Below are 22,206 nucleotides of genomic sequence, written 5' to 3'. Positions count from 1 at the left end.
CTGCAGCCAATGAGAGGAAAAATCCCAAGGTGGGATGATGACATGACAACGAAAGATGCAGACAAAACCGTGAGATTTTCGGACCGAGAGACGAGTTTTTTTAAGAATCTTGGTCTTTCCAAAAGAAGGGTTTCATTGGACAAGAATGGAAGAAGAGTGTCACCAAATTCTTCTTCTTGATTTTGGTTGTGGAAAGGGAGATTTGGAGGCAAAATAAGATTGTTTGTAGTGTCTAAATCATCCCAGACTGGACTCCCTGACCCCAGCCTGCTGGAATTGCATTGAACCAAGCTTCGGCCATCGACATATCTCCCCACACGAGTTCCTGAGGACCCGAACCACCGCCTTCGCCTTCACCCAGCACTCGGCTGCCATTTGTACATCGTCGCTGGCTGTAGCCTCACTGGACTGAACCCCGAATCGCTGTTGGGTCGTCGAGTCGAGGCTGAGCCGATGGTGGCACCATTTCGACTTCGGTTGGCTGAGAATTAGGCCCTTCCGGTTCTTCTTGTGGGACATACTTGGCCCTGGGAATCATCTTTATCTTTATCTTTGTTGAGGAAAAGCTCAGGGAAATTAAGCCTTGCATTCTCTCCTCTCAACTTGAATGCCTCCCGATCGTAGGCCAACGCGGCGTCCTTCCGCCGTGTCGAACGTGCCTAGCCAAAGGCGAGTCCGGTTTCGAGGAAGACGGATTTCAGCTACCCATTTGCCCCAATGCCTCTGCCTTACGCCACGGTAAAGCTTTGTTGTGTTTATAGGCTGCAATGGCTGCCTATACAATTGTTGACCGTTTTGTCCCAACGCTCATCATCGTCATCCTCCTCCTTGGACTCAATGTGTCACTCCAATATTGGAGAAGCTGCTGCTGCTGATGCGGCGGCATTTGCGGAGGCGGTACCGGCGACGATTCTCCGGCGAAAAAGGTCGATAAACGAATCCGTGTTGCTGCTGCTGTGAGGACTAAACGAAATCATCTGTTGCTGATTTTGCAGCGACGGGCGGAGCATTGGCTGAGGGAAATAAATCGCTGCTGGGATGCATCAAAAGCGAAAGGGAAAACTAATCTCGAAGATGCCGAAGAAGCATTCGTCGAAGAGGAGGAGACGGTAGAGAAGCGTTAGACAAGGCAACTAGAAAACGACTGATCCGCCATTGAAGCAAATGATCGAGCAGGTTCCTGGCGTCGTTGAGGACTACGAATCTTCTTGTTAGTCTTTGTGACATGGAAGCTTCACCAAAACTGGCTTCCATTCCCGTTTTCCGAACCCAAAATTGAGCTCGTTCCCCTCGTCAATCTCCAATCTTGTCCAGTCCCCGTCTTCTCTGTTCCATCACCAACACCCTTCTTGGACTCGTCACCATATTCTGCAGCACCATCGATAAATACTTCAAATAAAGCACTGAAAAATCGCTCGCTCTCTCTATCGAAATCAAAAGCTTCAACAAAAACCCAAATCCAACATGATAAAATAAAACAAATGGAACGGTTCAAAATCAAATGTACCCCAAACTCAAATGTGCCGGAACTCAGAAGATTAAAAAACAGAGAGACCCAATCCACAATCTGGAAACGAATTCAATAGCTAATCCATGAAATATATTGAAAAGAATCAGCTGAAAAATTCATGATCATTGACCCCATCTCAAATCTCAGGCTTTGAAATCAAATAAAAACAAGAGAGCGAGCGTTTTCTTTGCTTCGATTTGCAACGAGTAACCCAAACTACTGTTGAAAGGCGTTGAATCTCGTCGCTTTTTGAAGTGAATTCGAGATATTTTTGGAGTGGGGAGTGGGAGAAAGCTATGGATTTAAAGGGAAAATTGTAAAATAAAAGAAGAAGAAAACAGGGGAGGCTCTGTGTTTTATTTTTAAAGGGAAATGTAGAAGAAAAATGCAGGGGGAGATGAAGGGGTTATAATAACAGAGAGAAGTGGAGAATCCTTTCATTGTCGGGCCCTACACGGGGTTGGCTTGGTCTTTTCCGGTAACGTTGCTTTCACTCCAATTTTCTCTCTTTGTCTTATATTTTGGTAAATTTATTGTTTTGGTCATTCAACTATATTTAAATTCAATATTTGGTCTCTTTAATTTTCATATCTTTCATGCTCGGAATTGAGACCGCTCCTCACGATAATACTATCTTTAAAATTTAATTTAGTTAAGATGAATGTTATTTTAATAATCAAAAGTCGTGAGTTTGAACGTATTTAAGTGTTTCTTTTATTGAATAAATTATACAAATGGTATTCCAACTATAGAGTATTGATTTGTTAAGTCCTTCAATAATTAAAAATTATAAAATAATCCTCTGATTGTAGAGTATTATTTTGTTGAGTCCCTTGACTATTCATTAAGTTTTAAACTCGTCATTTTCATTAAGAAATTGACGGTATCCTAAGCTGAACGTTAACTTACTGATTGTGATATGATAAAATATGATCCAATAATCTCAAACAATTATCATATCACAATCATCATGTTAATGTCTAACTTAGACAACCGCCAATTTTCTAATAAAAAATGTTGAATTTTGAATATAATAAATAGTTTGATGACTATTTTATAACTTTTAATATTTGAATTACTTAAACAAATTAATATTCTATAATCGGATGATCTTTTTATGTAATGGTTAAAAGTAGGTTGTGGCCGGTGGGTTTGAGACGACTTATGGTGCACCACGGCGTCTCATCGCGCCGCTGCCTTTTTGAAAATTTGGCCATTCTTCCTATGATCGACTCTTTCTTGCCTTTTGGTTTTAAACGCCACATTTCAACGATTCAAAGCCAAATTGCGGCATGTGAAGTGTAATCCCATCAGCGGCAGCGTCCGAGGTGCAATTTTTTTATCGGTTAAACTCCCGTTTTAGTCCGCGATTATTGAAATAGCCCCATTTATTCACGATATTAACGTTTATTTATAGATAGTTAAGCCAAATAACAATACGGAAACTGTATCAGTGGTCTCTTATGTTTTCAATTCGTTCGATTTTAGTCACTGTTTCACAAACAAATCGGTTTTGGTCATTTTTGTTTTCAGTCGGCCTTAATTTGGTCATTGTGTCATTAACTAGCTAAATTACGTACATAAATTATCAGTTTTGGTTTATTTTAGTACTTAAATTTTTATTTATTTTTAAAATCATACTTAATGTTTAGTTTTCATTTCATTTTAGTACCACTCTCGTTAAACTTAACGGGTTTAATACCTAAACTATCAGTTTTAGTCTATTTTAGTGCCTAAACTTTTAATTTTTTCAAAACTTAATATGAGATTTTGAACGGTGGAACTGAAATGAAACAAAACTAAAGTTTTTAACGGAAGATATTAAAATAAAATAAAAACTAAACTTTAGGTATGGTTTTGAAAAAAATTGAAAGTGTATGCATTAAAACGGATCAAATTGATATTTATGTACTAAACGTTTAATTTACCCTATAAACTGTTATTTTTTTAAGTTAAGGTGATTACAAAGTAGTATCTACTCTAAATACTCTCAATCATTTGACAATAAACGTTCAATTACCCTTGCAGTTGTAAATTATGAACAATGGTACTAAATTAAAACAAAAACTAAAGTTTTTAACGGCAATTACTAAAATAAAATAAAAACGAAACTTTATGTATGATTTTGAAAAAAAAAAAAGCTTATATACCGAAACTAATAATATGTACTAAATGCGTGTAATTTACCCCATAAACTATTCATTTTATTTATCAAGCTAATGTAATTACAAAATAGTATCCGCTCTAAATACTCTTAATCATTTGATAATAAACGCTTGATCACCCTTGCGATTATTAGTACTTGAACCCGTGACCATTAGGAACAACGATTATTTTAACAACTGAAGTAGATTGATTTGTGCATTTATTATTCAGTCGTATTATTATTATTATTTAATATTTAATTTAAAACAAATAAATACCATATATTTAAGGGTTAATTACATGGTTGATCATTTATCTTTCAGTTTTGTCCACTTTTGTCACTGATTTCAAAACATAAGATATTGTCACTTACTTTTTATCTAATTAAAATGGTCACTTTCATTTTTATTTAATTAAGATGTGGCCACCTCGAGTTAACTGTCGTTACAGTAGTTAAATATTTTTGATATAATCACACATTTGGTCTCTTCTATTACATATTCTCTCAATTTAGTTATACTTTTAATAAATTAAAATAAATTTAATCATCAAATTGAATGATGCCACATGTCATGCCAATAAGTTTGTTCAAAAAACCTGACCCGATTGAGCTGACCTGTCATCCCGCTAACCCAGTTAAAAATATTGGGTATTTATAATAAAAATACCTGATTTTTTGGGTCGCGTACCCAACCAGGTTTCTGGATCAAGCATGGGTCACAGAATGTTGGTTAACCGGTACCCTCTGACTCGATATCTGATTTATTATATATTTTCATTTTTATTTTATATTAAATTTTTATTCATAATCCTCAAATTTCACTCTAGCATTCTAAAATCCTAATTTCTTAAATTTTGACACCATAACATTCTAAATTCTTAATTTCTTAATTATTTCACATTAACTTTCTAAGTTAATTTTTAAAGTATTATTTTAACTTCAAACATTTGAAATTTAATTATATTTCTTTATTTTAAATTTTAATAAATTTTATTTTAATTATGTAATTTGATTTTTTAACTTTATATATATATATATATATATATATATATATATATATATATATATACTTTTAAATTTTAGAATTTTTTATATAATGTTTTAAAATTAATATAATTTAAAGAAAAAATTATGAATCGGATACCTGTGGCCCTAATTATATAATATAAATTTATATATTTAAATTAAAATATTTTTATATTAACTTATTAAATATATTTACTATTAACTTAATTTAATTTTTTTATTTTTTATTTCATTTAAAAATATAATTTATTTTAATTTATTAAAAGTATGACTAAATTGAAGAATATGTAAATAGTATTATAGTAGGGACCAAATGTGTGAATATATCAAATATTTAACTGTTGTAAATGGTTGTTAGCTTCAGGTGACCAAATATTGCTTAAATAAAAACATAAGTGACCATATCCTATGAATTTTTAAATCAGTGACAAAAAATGTACAAAACTAAAACATAAGTGACTAACTTTGTAATTAACCTTATAATCAAAGATAATTTAATTTATAAGGGTGTCTATGAAAGTCGGTGCGGACAGGCAAGTGTCGGTGGTCCAACCAATCACGAGTTGACACGTCATCATTCTCTTCCTCTTTTCTCTTTTTATATAGTTTTCCCTTAGCTAACAATAAACATCTTACCCTACTAATTTTTTTATTATTTATTTACTTTGAGGCCAAGCTTATTCCACAAAAGGACATACTCATTGACTCACCATTCAAGCCCAAATTAGTTCATGTTTATCCCTTAATCTCGTAAGGGTTCGTCCTACATAAATTAAATTGAGATATTATTGATAACTGATTAGTATAGTAGGATGTGGTTATAATAGATCTTTGTAGTACACGATCTAAATTAATAATTTAATAAATCAAATGTCAATGATTATACCAATAGCTAACATATAATGGTATTTTTAATTTATCTTATAATTGGATTCGATATTTAATACATGAGAGCTTTATATTTAAAATCGAATTAAGTTGAACTAGTACGAATCAAACGATCTCAATAGTAAAGAAATTGTTTTTTCATGAGATCTCAAATTCGAGCACCAAAAATATCAGAAATATAAGCATTCAATGTCAAATAATTGAAAGTTATTTTCAAATGAGTATTACCTTATATTTACACCCGATTAATTAAAAAATTAAATTGATCCACCATTTTACCTTTTACTCATTTGAATATAATGTTATTTAATCGTACAATGAGACATATAAGAATTGACATAAAATTTTATGTTAGTATATGAACTTAAAATAATATATTATAATAATATTATTACGAATTTAAAAAATAATAATTAACCGACTTATGGAGGAGGAAAAAAACCGATCAGGAGCACGACCAAGTGATGAGAAGCGAGAAAAATATTAAAGCATCAAATTCAGAAGGGAGAGATTTAGAAGTTATAATGGAGGAAGATAATCAATCGAATTTCATGAAGGACAAGGCAGGATTAGAGAAGCCTTCTTATCGTAGTATGCTCATAGGGAAAAGTCTAGTCAATGGCTTTCCGAATTCTGATGAGTTCGGTCCCATTGTAAGAATGGTGGTCTTATAATGGTGGGATGTAAGGATTCTTGGCCGTCTCTGAGCACCTCGAAAAGATTTCGAGCAAGCCTACATGTTAGATGGTCTAATTGTTTGATTTTGAAACTACTAGGGAAATCGATTGGCTTTCGTGCACTGGATGAACGAATTAGAAAGATGTGGATGCCAAAGGTGGAATATAAACTCATCGATGTTGGCGAAGGTTACTTCCTAATAAAGTTTTCTTCACTCGATGATCTCAAATTCGCCTCGGAAGGACTATGGATTATATATGGCCACTATCTCACGGTTCGTAAGTGGTTTGCGGATTTCCACCCGTTCTCTACTACCATTGACTCTACCGCGGTTTGGGTTCGTTTTCCTGATCTTCCGGTGCATTATTACAATGAATGAAAGCTTTTTGCAATGGGAAATATCCTTGGGCGTGCTTTGAAGGTTGATCATGTTGCGGAGGAAGGCTATTGAATAGAGTAAAATCGCAACTGATAATTTGAGAAAATAAAAATAAAGATAAAATAGACACAAATTTTACGTGGAATACCCCTAAATAATATAGGGTAAAAACCACGGGCAACGGTAGAAGAATTTCACTATGAGAAAATAAGAATTACAACTTCTCTCGATCTACCAAGGAGAAAACAATGATAATTCTCTCTTGATAAAAATGAGAAAACAACTCTCAAGAAAACTCTCTAAATTATCTAGTATTGGGAGAAAACTAGAATGATTTGGGATGGTTTTGAACCTAAATGAGCTAGGGTATTTATAATTGAATCTTAAGGACTAATCTTATAAATATCATAAAGTATAATGACTAAATTGTGATTTTACCGTTGTAAAAAATTCAACAATTACAACCAATTGTTGACTCCACCATTCAGTGGAATTGTTTTTTTTTTTTTCAACATTCAATGGAAATCTTTTCCAACTTTCGGTGCAAGTTGGTTCACCGAAATTCAATTTTCAACAATCTCCCACTTGAAGATTTGATTGGAACAATCATATATTCACACCATTCTTTCTACCTTGTATCTTCATGTTGCTTACGTCTCTGACAGGCCACAAGAGGATCGACACAAGGTAAATTTATCAGCATTGATTGTCTTCGTCATGAAATCTACTATGTTGTCTTTCGTATGGATCTTCTGCATATCTACTGTCCCTTCTTCCACCTTTTCACGAATGAAATGGAATTGAACTCGTATGTGCTCTGTGCTTGAATGAAATGTTGGATTCCTTGCTAGATGCAATGCGCTTTGACTGTCACAAAACAGAGAGACATACTCTTGATTGTGCCCAAGCTCCTCCAATAGCATCTTCAACCAAATTGCTTCTTTACTGGCTTATATAGCTGCTATATATTCTACTTCTGTTGTGGATGTAGCCACAACTGACTAAAATTTAGAAACCCAGCTTACAGCTCCACCAACAACTTTGAACACATATCATGTTGTAGATTTGTTTTTATCCAAATCCCATGCATAGTCAGAATCGACATACCCATTGATAAGTAAGTTTGATCCTCCGTAACATAATGCAACATTTGAGGTCCCCTTGATGTATCTCAATATCCTCTTTACTGTATTCCAATGCTCTTTTCTTGGATTTACCATGTACCGACTAACCACTGTCACTGCTTGTGCAATGTCTGGTCTTGTGCATATCATAGCAAACATTAAAATTCCCATTGGTGATGCATACGGTACTCGAGACATCTCCATCCTCTCTTCTTCGTTGTTAGGACTCATACTAGAGGATAATTTGAACTTAATAGGAAGAGGGGTAGAAATTGACTTACAATCTTACATGTTGAATCTTGACAAGATTTTCTTCAAGTAATTCTTTTGTGAAAGCCAAATCTTCCTATTACTTCTGTCTCGGTGAATTTGTATCCCCAAAATCTTATTTGCTGATCCCATGTCCTTTATTTTAAATTCCCTAGCCAGTTGTGCCTTCAATTCTTCAATATGATCTTTGTTGGGTCCTGCAACCAACATGTCATCCACATACAACAACAATATAACAAAATCGTTATCACCAAACCTCTTAAAATAAGCACAACTGTATGCATTAAGTCTGTTGTATCCAAGGCACATAATGAAGGAATCAAATCTCTTATACCAACACCTCAGCGCCTACTTTAGACCGTACAGAGATTTTTTCAACAAGCAAACCAAGTTCTTCTTTTCTTTTTCTTCAAAACCTTCAGGCTGGAGCATGTAAATATCTTCAAGATTTCTATGAAGAAAAGTTGTTTTAACATCTAGTTGCTCTAGATGTAAGTTCAATGTAGCACACATTGCCAAAACTACACGAACTGTTGTTAGTCGAACCACAAGAGAAAAGATTTCATTGAAATCGATACCTTGTTTTTGAGCATATCATCAGTCTTGCACGATATCTCTAAACTTGATCGTCACCATTTCGCTTGATTTTGAAAACCCATTTGTTACCAATTGGCTTCCTTCCTTGCAGTAGTGGCACAAGGTCCCATGTTTTATTTTTATGAAGGGCTTCAATTTCTTCTTCCATTGCCATCTTCCACAGTGAAGCATCTGAGCTGTTTATTGCCTCCTGGAATATTGATGGCTCACCGTCCTCTGTTAAAAGACAGTATGCAATATTACCTTCTATAATATAATCTGAGTGCCAATTGGGACATCTTCTCACACGATCTGATTGACGAGTTGTTGGAGCTTCAGAACTCTCTGGTTCTTGTTCATCATATGCTGGTTCTGCTTCAAAAGAATCTTCTTGTTCAAACTCATTTTCCACTTGTATCTGTGTAGTCTCTGACTTTTCAGTGCTATCATCTTTTTCTTTTCTTTGTAGTTTATCTTCTACAAAGATAACATCTCTGCTGATGATCACTTTGCGGGCAGTGGGATCCCACAAGCGATACCCCTTTACTACATCAGCATACCCCAAGAATTTGCATTTCTTAGATTTTGGATCAAACTTTGAAATTTCTTGGGAGTTGTACATCACGTACACAATACTTCCAAATACATGGAGGTTTGAATAATCAGCTGGTTTACCATTCCACATCTCAATTGGTGTCTTCAGCTCTATTGCAGTTGATGGAGCTCGATTCACCAAATAACAGGCGGTATTGACTGCTTCTGCCCAGAATGATTTTTCTAGGCCTGCATCCCTCAACATTGCTCTTGTTCTTTCTAACAAGGTTCTGTTAATCAGCTCTGCCACTCCATTTTGTTGAGGAGTGTTCGCCACTGTGAACTGTCTTTTGATGCCTTATTTCCTGCAAAAGTCATCAAATTCTTCGCTTGTGTATTCTCCTCCATTATCTGCTCGGAAACATTTGATCTTATTTCCAAAATCAAGTTCCACCCGCGCTTTGAAGTTTTTGAAAGTTGAAAACACATCTGACTTCTTCTTAATAGGGTACACCCAACATCTCATGGAGTAGTCATCAATAAATGAGACAAAATATTTTGCTCCGCCTAGGGATGTAACTGGTGCTTGCCATACGTTAGAGTGAACCAATTCTAAGACACTTTTTCCTCTAGAATTTGATGTGTTAAATTTCAACCGGTGTTGCTTACTTGTTATGCAATGCTCACACAAAGTAAGTGATACCTTTGTTAAGCCTGAAAGTAGCTTTTGCTCAACAAGGACTTTAATTCCTTGTTCTGACATGTGTCCAAGTTTCTGATGTCATAGCATTGCAGAATCTGAACTACATGAGGCAACAGAGGCTTTTGCTTCTAGCAAAGTCTCTCCCTTCAGCATGTACAAGTTTGCTGCTATCTTTTCGCCTTTCATCACCACAAGTGCTCCACGGAACACTTTCATGATTCCTTTCTGTGTTTTAATCTTGTTTGCATTATTATCCAATAATCCGTAGGATAATAAATTTTTCTTCAGGCCTTTCACGTGTCGCACATCTCGAACAACTTTAATTGTTCCATCATACATCTTCAATTTGATGGTCCCTATGCCAACGATCTCTAAGGCATGATCACTGCAATTATACACAGATCCTCCTAAGACAGGTTCATAATGATGGAACCATTCTCTTCTTGAGGTCATGTGATATGTTTCTCCCGAATCAATGATCCATATATCTGTAAATATTTTTCTGCATTTCACGGTGGTTGACGCTTCACAACATAGAGCATCTCCATCATCTGAAGTGTTTGCGGTATTGCCTTGTGGATTGGAGTTTTTATTTAGACTCTAACAATCCTTCTTCAAGTTACCCTTCTTTCCACAGTTGTAGCACTTTAAATTCTTTTTGCTTATCGACTTCGATCTACCATGTTTGTGACTGCTACTTTGGCCATATTCTGTTGATCTCCCTCTCATCTTTGTCAACGCTTCTGCTTGTTGCAGATTTACTTTTATGTCTTCCTTGTTCTTGCGATGATTTTCTTCTTGTAGAACAGCAGTTGCAACGTCATCGAAGATTAGACTGGTGACATTACTGTTTGTAAAGTTGATGATGAGTTGATCATACGAATCAGGTAGACTTTGAAGTAGAAGTTCAGCCCATTCTTGTTCTCATATTGTACATCTTAAGGATGTAAGCTAAGAAAATAAAGTGTTCAGTGTGTTTAAGTGCTCCGTCACTGAAGTAGATTCTGGCATCCAGAGAGTGTACAATTTCCTCTTAAGAAAAATTTTATTGTGCAACGATGTGGCATCGTACAGTTTAGTGAGATGATCACATATCTCCTTAGTTATATTCTTCTCCTCGATGCTTGACAATACTTTATCTGTTAATGCTAGATGAAAGTTTGTCATAGCATTATCATCCATTTCGATCAAATTGTTATCATCTATAAAATCTATCGGCCTTTCACTGATAGTTGCTAGACAACCGTCTTTCCTCAGGATGGCATTCATCTTCAATTTCCACAATGAAAAATTTCTCCCATTGAACTTTTCAATATCAAATTTTGTTGCCATAGCTTCTATTACGGATAGCTCCCACTATTTCACTATCGTGAATAGTTCTCTGGAACCTTCAAAGAATGAGTAATAACTTCTTACTTTCTTATGTTGGATGATCCACCTTTTGGTGGCAACCACAAAGACAATAAGTAGATATTACACACTCTAATTTGGCTCTGATGCCAATTATTGCAGAAGACGACTATCGAATAGAGCAAAATTGCAACTGATAATTTGAGAAAATAAATATGAAAATAAAATAGACATAAATTTTATGTGGAAAACCCTAAATAGTATAGGGTAAAAACTACGGGCAACGATAGAAGAATTTCACTATGAGAAAATAAGAATTACAACTTCTCTCGATCCACCAAGGAGAAAACAATGATAATTCTCTCTCGATAAAAAGGAGAAAACAACTCTAAAAAAATCTCTAAATTCTCTAGTATTGAGAGAAAGCTAGAATGATTTAAGATGGTTTTGAAGCTAAATGAGCTAGGGTATTTATAGTTAAAGCTTAAGGACTAATCTTATAAATACCCTAAAGTACAATGACTAAATTATGATTTTATCATTATAAAAAAAATCAACAATTACAACCAATTGTTGACTCCACCATTCGGTGGAATTGTTTATTTTGTTTTCAACATTCAGTGGAAATCTTTTCCAACTTTCGGTGCAAGTTGGTTCATCGAAATTCAATTTTCAACAGATCTGAACACTAGTTATACTTCGAAATATAGATTTCCTCGGGCAAACCCTAAAGATAAGAGAATATTCACATAGTTTACCCTTTTTTCAGTTATTGTGATTCTTGATCATATTTTGTTTAATCAATTGATCAAAACTAACAGCATTAGAAGAAAATAACAAAAAAAAATTAAAAACATTAGAGATTAAAAGACCTATTAGAGTATAGGGATTAAATTTATAATTTATGCAAACTATATGGTTAGATAACATAATTTGACCTATCAGAATAACAAACTCCAATTTTTCAAAGAAAAAGGGGGTAAATTGAGTATTTAGTATCGAAGCTATCATTTTTACCCGTTTTAGCACATAAACTTAACGTGTTCAGTAACTAAATTATCAGTTTCGGTCTGTTTTAATATCTAAACTTTCAATCTTTTCAAAGCTTAACGTTAAATTTTGAACGAGGGTACTAAAATGAAATAAAAACTAATGTTTTTGACGATGAAGTACTAAAAAAAACAAATACTAAACTTTAAGTATTATTTTTAAAAATTAAAAGTTTAAATACTAAAAAAATCAAAACTAAAAGTTTAAGTATTAAATATATAATTTATCAAAACGGAAAAGCCATAATTGACTCGGAAATTTGCTTTCTCATAATTCACAAACCGAGTCTCAGTTTGCTATCTTAATAAAAACTCGATAAATTTAAACACTATAGCCGTTTAATTCTCGAAATTCCAAGCAGTACTCGTTCATCTCGGCGGTGTCCATCTCTTCGAGGATCCTCGCCTTTCTCTTCGCCGGGATCGGCGCCGTCAGCCCGAAGCTGATATAATGGCCGGAAACCGCGTTCAACGCCGAGTAAATCTCACGGAATGAAGCTCTCCCCAGCAAAGATTTCCCCCTCCTGTACTTCGCCACCCAGCTGTTCGACGTATCTCTGAGCCCCGCCACCGCCGCCGCCACGTTGGGGTCGTTCTTGTCCATGTTGATCGTGCTCCAAACCTTGCTGATGACGTCGGAGGTTTCTTTCACGTACTCCTCGTCTTCGGCGGCTAACGCTATGCAATAGAGCAAATTTAGTTAGTAATGTAATCCCTAATATTCCAAAATCCATGGAATCATTTAGACTATTTTTTAAATAAAAAAGTTAAAAGACTTAATTCATGAAATTAAAAATATAGAGACTAAAATTTAAAAGCACAAAGATTAAAGGACTGGTGGAATAGTTAAACCAAACAAAGACCAACATATATTCGTGGGTATACTTCGTATTTAGCATCTAAACTATCAATTTTAGTTCATTTTAGTATATAAAATTTTATTTTTTTTAAAAATCATACCTAACGTTTAGTTTTTGTTTCGTCCTAGTACCCGCCGATAAAAACTTAACGTGTTTAGTACTTAAACTATTAATTTTGGTCCGTTTTAGTACCTAAAGTTTCAAATATTTTCAAATTGTAACGTTAAATTTTGAACGGGTACTAAAGTGAAACAAAAACTATACTTTAGGTATAATTTTGAAAAATAAAATATTTAGGTACTAAAAAGGATCAAAATGAATAATTTAGGTTCTAAATGCATAATTTATCCTATATTCATAGCAAAGCAAGAACTAATTGGCCCAAAAATGAAGCCCGTTTCTCAACTATAATTTAAAATACCCAGCCGCGGCCCGCCAAATTTTCTCCGCCATATTTTCTCTACAAACAAAGAGAGACACTCTTCATTTCCAAAAATAAACTTAACATCAACCAATTCCTTCGAATCCGTCTCTCAATTTTTACTTTTTTTGTTTAATATAGTGTATCTGTTTCCAGTGTAAGTAATTTCATCTTTTTTATTCAATGAGCGCTTTCGATGAGGACGCCGTGAATCCTTTCTCAGTAAGCTCCGTAATCTCACGTATTGTTTACGAATCCGTAATCCGTGTATCTCACTTTCTATTAATTGAAACGACTGGTTGTGGATTTGAAAATGTGTTCATCTGTTTCCTTGTTCGAGAGATTTAGACAATCGGTTGGCCTAAGTGTTAGATCTGTTTCATTTCCGATGCCAGTATTTACTTTGTTTCGGGATGGAATTTATTGTGTTCCATGATGTAGTTCTAGTTCTAGTGGCGACTGTGTTTGTTCGGTGATGAGCTACGAATTGAAAGAAACTGAATGTTGAGAATCTCGTATTGCCGTTTTCAGAGCTGTTCGTTTTAAACATAGTCAAGTAATATGAATTTATGACTGAGTTTGTCCTGAGTAGAACAAGATAAATAAGAGTCATGGATCATGGATCGTTTTGGTGAATATTATGTACTTGTTTCCCTTAGGCTTGACTACAAGGAACTTTGACCTGGTATCTCCTGAAAATGGTGATTTAGCTTGTGGAGTTCTTGATTCTTTTTTGGCTCTCGGTCACCTGTGCGTTTCCATTTGGCTTTTTGCAGAATTCATCAGTTAGGAAAAGTGAGGCTGACAATTATGGTACAGTAAGTACATTTCCCTTACAAAAAGTTTGATACTGGTAGATAGAGTGTGGTTAACATATTGAGCTCTTATTTAGTTGTTTATGAGACTACAATGCATAGGTTGGTTGTGATGACTGGTTAAAGGCAATCGTTGGTTAACTCATGATGGTCATGCTTTGACTTGATGCTAATGAATATGGTAATGGAAATGCCTCGAACTTTTAGTGTTCTTACTCTTAGAATCTTAGTGGTGGTTGTTACTCTTAATAGTAACGATAGTAGTACCGAAATTCTTTTCTTACTTTTCAAAATTTGCAAAGGAACGCTTTTGGCGATGTTTCTTGCTGTGTGATTGTTTGACTGATTCTGGTGTGACTTTCTTACTTTCTTATCTGTGAACATACAGTTTTGCATGAGTTGTGTTTCTGTATGCATGATTTGGTGACCCTTTCTAGTGCTAACTATCTTGCTTGATCTTTTCTTATATATATGTATATATTTTTTAAAAAAATCTAGACTCTAGGTAGCGTTCCACCTGCTATATCAAGGCTTTCACCCCTTCCTCCTGAATCGTATGAACGTGGTGCACCAATAGATATTCCTCTTGATACTTCTGCCAAGGTTTCCTAAAATTTTCCAGATATTTAATAGTCTCTTATGCATCATGGTTCTAAACATCCTCTTTAAGCAAAAGAATCCCTTTCATCATTTTTGTCTCATCGGTTGTAGAGTTTAAAAGAAAAGGAGAAGGAACTTCGAGAAAAAGAGGCTGAACTGCAAAGCCTAGAAGAGGTGATTTCTTGTTATTTGTTTATTTATACATGAGCAAGACACTTCTCCAAAATAATTTAATTACTGGCACCTTGGCATTAAAATTCAAAACCATGTTTCTTTATATCAATTTAATTCAATATTTTAGTTTAAGTTATTTCTTTCTATGTGAATACTTGTAAAATATTTTAGTTTTCATGCAGGATCTGAGAAGGAAGGAGGAAGCACTTGCCCGATGTATGTTTTTCCTTTTGCTTTATTATTGAAGACTTAATGTGCTTGTGCATTATCTGAGTTCACCATATATTCTTGCCTTTGTCTTGCCAGCTGGAGTAGAAATAGAGGAGAAAAATTGGCCGCCATTCTTTCCTATTATTCATCACGACATTGCAAAGGAAATACCCATCCACCTGCAACATATGCAATATGTTGCTTTCACGACATTGCTAGGTGAACTAAGATTAAGGATTTCTACTTTGAAATAACTCAAATAAGTTCTGAAATCAATAGTTTAAGTGGGACTTTGCTTGGAATTAGTTTTGGATTCTTTTATTAGTTCAGCCCATCGTTCTCTGTTCTATGTTTTTCCTCTCTGCCTCTCTTTTTTCACATATAAACCTTAGGTGAGCCTTTTAGTTAAAATGACTGAATGCTAAATTGTTACGGTGCTCTATTACATCGACAGGTTTGCTTCTGTGCCTTACATGGAATGTAATAGCTGTTACTACAGCCTGGATCGAAGGACAAGGTGGAACCTGAAAGTCACTCATTTTAGTACCTACTCGTTATTGTTAATTTGGTGTTTCTAATCATATTATGAATGCATATATTCATTCATTCCAGGTCCAATAATTTGGTTACTTGCCATCATTTATTTGATAACTGGGGTTCCCGGAGCCTACTATGAGTGGTATTGGCCTCTATATCGTGCCATGAGGTACCACTTTTCGGTTATTCTATATCAGTTTCATATTTAAAGTTGCATCAATATTTGCTAAAAGAAATCTGTACTATCAGTCTATATTTACAGCAATCTTCTAAGTGTCTATAGCCTGGAACTCTTCAAAGATTTCACTTATGCTTCAGCCAATGTTTTGGAAATGCCACTTGCAGTACACACTTCGCTCACTCAATTTTTAGTATGATTTTATATAGTTATATTTCTGTTCGTTTACAGGACTGATAGTTCATTCAATTTCGGATGGTTTTTCTTGTTTTACTCGGTAAGCATACTGCTTTCTCACTGTAATTGTTGTTAGTAATCGAAAACAAGTCATAAATCCCCTCATTTCCGAATCTTTTGTTTTGATTTGCAGTTCCATGTCGCCTTTTGTGTCTTTTCTGCAGTTGCTCCTCCATTTTTTTTCAGGTGGAACTCTTTAACGTAAGTTAACCTTTTTCCTTCCTATGCAAGTCTGCTCGTCCGAACATTCGGCCACATTTCGTATTCTGTGGTTCTACACTCGTGGACTGATGTCATTATGGTGTGTTATTCTTTGTACATGGTGTTAGGAAAAATAAACCGAGTACAAGTAATTTCCCTATAACCAGATCAGTGAGAATGTGAAATAAAAGCGGAAAAATAATACCCGAAAATTGATAACGGAGTTCAGCCAATTGTGCTTACATCTCCGGGCTGCTGCAGATCTTTTACTAAGAGAGAAAATTTACAGGTGTTTACAAAACACTCACTACTCACAAGAAAGCTCTCTAGTATAGGAAGAAAGAAATGTTTTGGGATGATTTTGAAGCTAAATGGGTAAGGGTATTTATAGTAGAAACTTAGGGACTAATTTTTGAAAATACCCTAAAGTGCAATGACTAAAGTGAATTTACCCATTCCTATTTTCAACAAACATCTACCAAAATTTTACCAAACTTTGAAAAACATTTTTCAAAGAAACATTTACCAAACTTTGAAAAAACATTTTCCAAAGTTGGTTGCCAAACTTTGAAACTTTTAACAATCTCCCACTTGAAGACTGATTTTAATATGTCTTCACACCTCGATCAATGCAGCAGCATGTCTGGTCTTGTTATTCTAGCATGCCAACTGAAGCTGAACACAACTTCAGTTTGTCCGTAGTCACTGTCTTTGTCAACATGTCTGCCGGATTTTGAGCTCCACTAATCTTTTCAAGTTTCAAAATCCCATCTTCCAGAAGAGACCGGATAAAATGATATCTCAATTGTATGTGCTTTGTCCTGGAATGAAAAGACGGATTCTTTGCTAGATGGATAGCACTTTGACTGTCGCAATACAAGATATTGTTTTCTTGTTTCTTGCCTAACTCTTCCAAGAAACTTTGGAGCCAAACCATCTCCTTGCTGGCTTCCGTAACAGCGACATATTCTGCTTCAGTTGTAGAGAGAGCAACTATCTTCTGTAGTTGAGAAACCCAACTCACTGCAGTTCCTCCTAGAGTATAGACATACCATGTAGTGCTCCTTCTGATGTCGACATTTCCGGCTAAGTCAGCATCTACATAGCCTGTCAGTATCATATCTCCACCTTTGAAACAAAGTGCTTTGTTTGTGGTACCCCGAAGATATCTGAGGATCCATTTGACTGCTTCCCAGTGTACCTTGCCCGGATTATTCATGTACCTGCTAACAGCTCCCACTGCATGAGCAATATCTGGTCTGGTACAAACCATGGCATACATCAGACTTCCAATTGCTGAGGCATACGGCACCTTCACCATGTGTGCACGTTCTTCCTCCGTCTTTGGTGATTGGTCTTTGGAGAGTCTGAAATGAACACCTAAAGGTGTACTTACTGGTTTAGCATCTTGCATGTTGAACCTGGAGAGTACTTTGTTGATGTACTCAGCCTGCGATAACATCAAAGTCCCCGACTTTGTGTCTCTCTTGATCCTCATCCCAAGAATCTGCTTTGCAGCGCCCAGATCCTTCATAACAAACTGCTTCGACAATTTTTGCTTCAAGTTTATGATCTCTTGCATGTTTGAGCCTGCAACGAGCATGTCATCAACGTACAACAATAAAATAATGAAACTATTGTCGAACCTCTTGATGTAGCAACAATGATCTGCTTGGCATCTGGTAAAACCACTGCTACTCATGAAACTATCGAACTTCTTGTACCACTGTCTAGGAGCTTGTTTTAAACCATACAAGCTCTTCTTCAACCTGCATACCAGGTTTTTCTTGCCTGCCTCTATGAAGCCTTCTGGCTGCCTCATATAGATATCTTCCTCCAAATCACCATGAAGGAAAGCTGTCTTTACATCTAACTGTTCGAGATGTAAATTCTCCGCAGCTACAATTTTCAACACCAGTCTGATTGTAGACAGTTTTACGACTGGAGAGAAAATTTCATTGTAGTCAATACCTTCTTTTTGCTGAAAACCTTTGACAACCAATCTTGCTTTGTAGCGTTTTCTCCCATCAAGTTCTTCTTTGATCCTGTAAATCCACTTGTTATGGAGCGCTTTCTTGCCTGGTGGTAATTCAGCTAATTCCCACGTCTGATTTGACATAAGCGAGTCCATCTCATCTTTCATGGAAGACTTCCACTTGACTGAATCCTCCACCTGCATTGCTTCATCATAGCACTCTGGTTCACCATTGTCAGTCAGCAACAAATAGTGCAAAGAAGGCGAATACCGTTGGGTTGGTTTAGGAATTCTGGAGGAGCGTCTCAGTTCTGGTGTGTGTGGTTCTTCTTGAACTGCTTCAGGATTGATCTGAACATCATTTCCAGAAATATCCTCGAACTCAGCAAATTCCTTTGTTTCAGCTTCGGTATTACTTGATTCTGCGGTTGACCTATATTTGTACATCACATTTTCATTGAAAATGACGTCTCTGCTTCTGATGATCTTTCGATTTTCGTAGTCCCAAAACCGGTAACCGAACTCATCACCACCGTAACCAACAAAGACGCATTTGTTGGACTTGGCATCAAGTTTACTTCTTTCAGCAGAGTTTATGTGTACATAAGAAATACAACCAAACACTCTTAAGTGTGAAAGGTTTATTTCTTTCTTGCTCCAAGCTTCCTATGGTATTCCGCCATCCAAAGGAACTGAGGGCCCACGGTTGATCAGGTAAGCTGCAGTGTTGATAGCTTCAGCCCATAGAAATTTGGGCAATCCGGCATGTATCCTCATGCTTCTGGCACGTTCATTCAGAGTTCTGTTCATGCGCTCTGCTACGCCATTCTGCTGCGGTGTTATGGGAACTGTTGTCTCCATCTTGATCCCATTGTTTGCGCAGAAATCTCTGAAACTACTGTCTCTGTACTCTCCTCCATTGTCAGACCTCAACCGCTTGACTTTCAAACCAGTCTCATTTTCCACCATGGCCTTCCATTTTCTGAAGGTATCAAAGACTTCTGATTTCTTCTTCAGAAAATAAACCCACACCTTCCTTGTTGAATCATCGATGAAGGTGACATAATATAGTGAGCCTGCAAGAGATGGAACAGGGGATGGTCCCCATACATCAGTATGAACCAATTCTAACCTTTCTGCCTTGGGAGTCTTGCCAATCTTTGTAAAACTGACTTTCTTTTGTTTTCCAAAGATGCAATCCTCGCATAGTCCGACATCTACATTCTTTAGATCCGGCAGCTTCCCTTTTGACAGAAGTATCTTCATTCCTTTCTCGCTCATATGGCCGAGCCTTTGGTGCCATAGGTTTGATTTTCCATCAGCATCTGCTACTGCAATGATATTCTCTAAATTTGAGGTTACATAGAGAGTACCGGTCTTCTTACCACGAGCAATGACGAGTGCTCATTTGGTAATCTTCCATTCACAGCCTGAAAAAGTTGTACTATATCCTTCTCCATCAAGCTGCCCAACAGAAATCAGATTTCTTTTGAGGCCAGGAATATGTCTCACTCCTGTCAGCTTCCAGGTGGTATGGTTTGGCAGCTTTAGTCGGATGTCTCCTTTTCCGACGATCTTCAAGGTTTCATCATCAGCTAGATGAACCTTCCCAAAATCACCACTGACATAGTTCTCCATGATTTCTCGGCATGGGGTGGAGTGGAAAGATGCCCCTGAATCTAAGATCCATGATTCAATCGGACTGTTGACGCTTAAAATCATGGCATCACCTGTCTCCTCCGTCATGTTGGCAGATTCCTGTGCGCCGGTATTTTTCTTCGGTGCTCGGCAATCTCTTTTGAAGTGACCCTTTTTGCCGCAATTATAACAGGTAAAATCTTTATTTCATGTTCTTGATTTGCCCCTTCTAGATTTTGATCTGCCACGATTTGAATTTCTTTCTGAAGTTCTCCCTCTAGACTCCGTGTGTAAGGCTGAGGAGGTTGATGCTTCACCCGATTCTCTTCGTCGAATTTCTTCACTCAATACCAGATCCCGAACATCGTCGAATTTTAATTTGCTGTTTCCCGACGAACTGCTGACTGCTGTAACAGTAGCATTCCAACTGTCTGGTAAAGATAATAAGAGAATTAAAGCTCGAACTTCATCATCGAACTCAATTTCCACTGAACTCAACTGGGTTGTGATTGTGTTGAGTTCATTTAGGTGTTGTGCCACCGATGCCCCTTCCGCCATCCGCAAATTGAATAATCGCCTCATCAAATGAACTTTGTTTGAGGCCGATGGCTTCTCGTACATACTGGAGAGAGCCGCCATAAGACCCGCCGTGGTCTTTTCCTTTGCTATGTTAAAAGCAACATTGCGGGATAACGTCAGTCGGATAACTCCGAGGGCTTGTCTGTCGAGAAGAGCCCAATCTTCATCCTTCATGCCCTCTGGTTGCTTTCCTGAGAGAGGTTGATATAGATTTTTCTGGTACAAAAAATCTTCAATCTGCATCTTCCAAAAGCCAAAGTTTGCACCATCGAACTTTTCAATTTTCACATTCCCTTCGTCTGCAGCCATCGCTCCCACTCGAATCTGGCTTCGTTTGGATCGTTTCTGACAATTCTTGCGAATCACCGTGTATTAGAACACCACCGTCGACAAACTCGTATCGTCGACCGAATTTCACTATTCACGAAATTCACTATTCACATGAATAGTAATGAATAGTAACCTCGCAGAAAATTTGACAAAATTCACAACCAAAAGCTCTGATTACCAATTGTTAGGAAAAATAAACCGAGTACAAGTAATTTCCCTATAACCAGATTAGTGAGAATGCGAAATAAAAGCGGAAAAATAATACCCGAAAATTGATAACGGAGTTCAGCCAATTGTGCTTACGTCTCCGGGCTGCTGCAGATCTTTTACTAAGAGAGAAAATATACAGGTGTTTACAAAACACTCACTACTCACAAGAAAGCTCTATAGTATAGGAAGAAAGAAATGTTTTGGGATGATTTTGAAGCTAAATGGGTAAGGGTATTTATAGTAGAAACTTAGGGACTAATATTTGAAAATACCCTAAAGTGCAATGACTAAAGTGAATTTACCCATTCCTATTTTCAACAAACATCTACCAAAATTTTACCAAACTTTGAAAAACATTTTTCAAAGAAACATTTATCAAACTTTGAAAAAACATTTTCCAAAGTTGGTTGCCAAACTTTAAAACTTTTAACACAGGGGCATTATGCCTGCAATAAGCCTTTTCAGATATAGTGCATCAGCTGGGGTAAGTTCAATGCGGTTACGATGTTACGATGACATAATTTATGTTCAAGATCACGAATTTACAATGCATCCATGTGTAGAATTATACTGGAATACTTGTTCGTTGTATCTCCGAGTAAGGCTTGACATGTTCATGCTTCATTGCAGATATTCTACTTCATCGGTTTCGCATTCTTTTGCCTCGAATCGCTACTTAGTATCTGGTTATTCAGGTTCGGTAATCTGTAATCCCCTTTCTTTGATCACCTTTTTCATTCGAAACCGCTCGTCTTCGCTTATCGGTTCTTCTCTTTCGATTTCTCAGCAAGTTTTAATGTACTTCCGTCGTAGTGGTAAAGCCGCGGAAATAAAGCGCGAGGCTGCAAAGAAAGCCGTCGCGGCATCGCTATGATTCCAATCACCAGCAGCAGGCATTGCAGGTTGGCTTGAGTTTCTTCTACCATCACTTCGTTCACTTATTTGTTTATATTTTTGCACGAATCATCGGTTCCTTAATTGCCTATTCATTTCGTTGATATGTTCTTT

The 22,206-nt window shown here is 36.4% G+C and overlaps 1 protein-coding gene and 1 pseudogene across 1 annotated transcript; one reads left to right on the top strand and one right to left on the bottom strand.

Annotated features, from left to right (window-relative positions):
* Positions 1-5: 5 nt before the first annotated feature.
* On the bottom strand, positions 6-12,837 carry LOC120178635 (annotated as a pseudogene).
* Positions 12,838-13,697: 860 nt separating this feature from the next.
* LOC120178634 (secretory carrier-associated membrane protein 1-like) lies at positions 13,698-22,072 on the top strand. Its single transcript, XM_039184431.1, has 12 exons — positions 13,698-13,736; positions 14,828-14,932; positions 15,041-15,103; positions 15,286-15,319; positions 15,410-15,532; positions 15,768-15,830; positions 15,926-16,019; positions 16,260-16,305; positions 16,399-16,466; positions 21,634-21,682; positions 21,829-21,898; positions 21,990-22,072. Exons 1-12 carry the CDS (start codon positions 13,698-13,700, stop codon positions 22,070-22,072), a joined length of 837 nt encoding a protein of 278 aa, XP_039040362.1.
* The last annotated feature ends 134 nt before the right edge of the window (positions 22,073-22,206 follow it).

Source organism: Hibiscus syriacus, unplaced genomic scaffold, assembly GCF_006381635.1.
Source record: "Hibiscus syriacus cultivar Baekdansim isolate YM2019G1 unplaced genomic scaffold, ASM638163v2 tig00112354_pilon, whole genome shotgun sequence".
In the NCBI taxonomy this organism is placed as follows: domain Eukaryota; kingdom Viridiplantae; phylum Streptophyta; class Magnoliopsida; order Malvales; family Malvaceae; genus Hibiscus; species Hibiscus syriacus.
The sequence above is the reverse complement of the archived record's forward strand: the minus strand, read 5'-3'. Positions and strand labels throughout refer to the sequence as shown.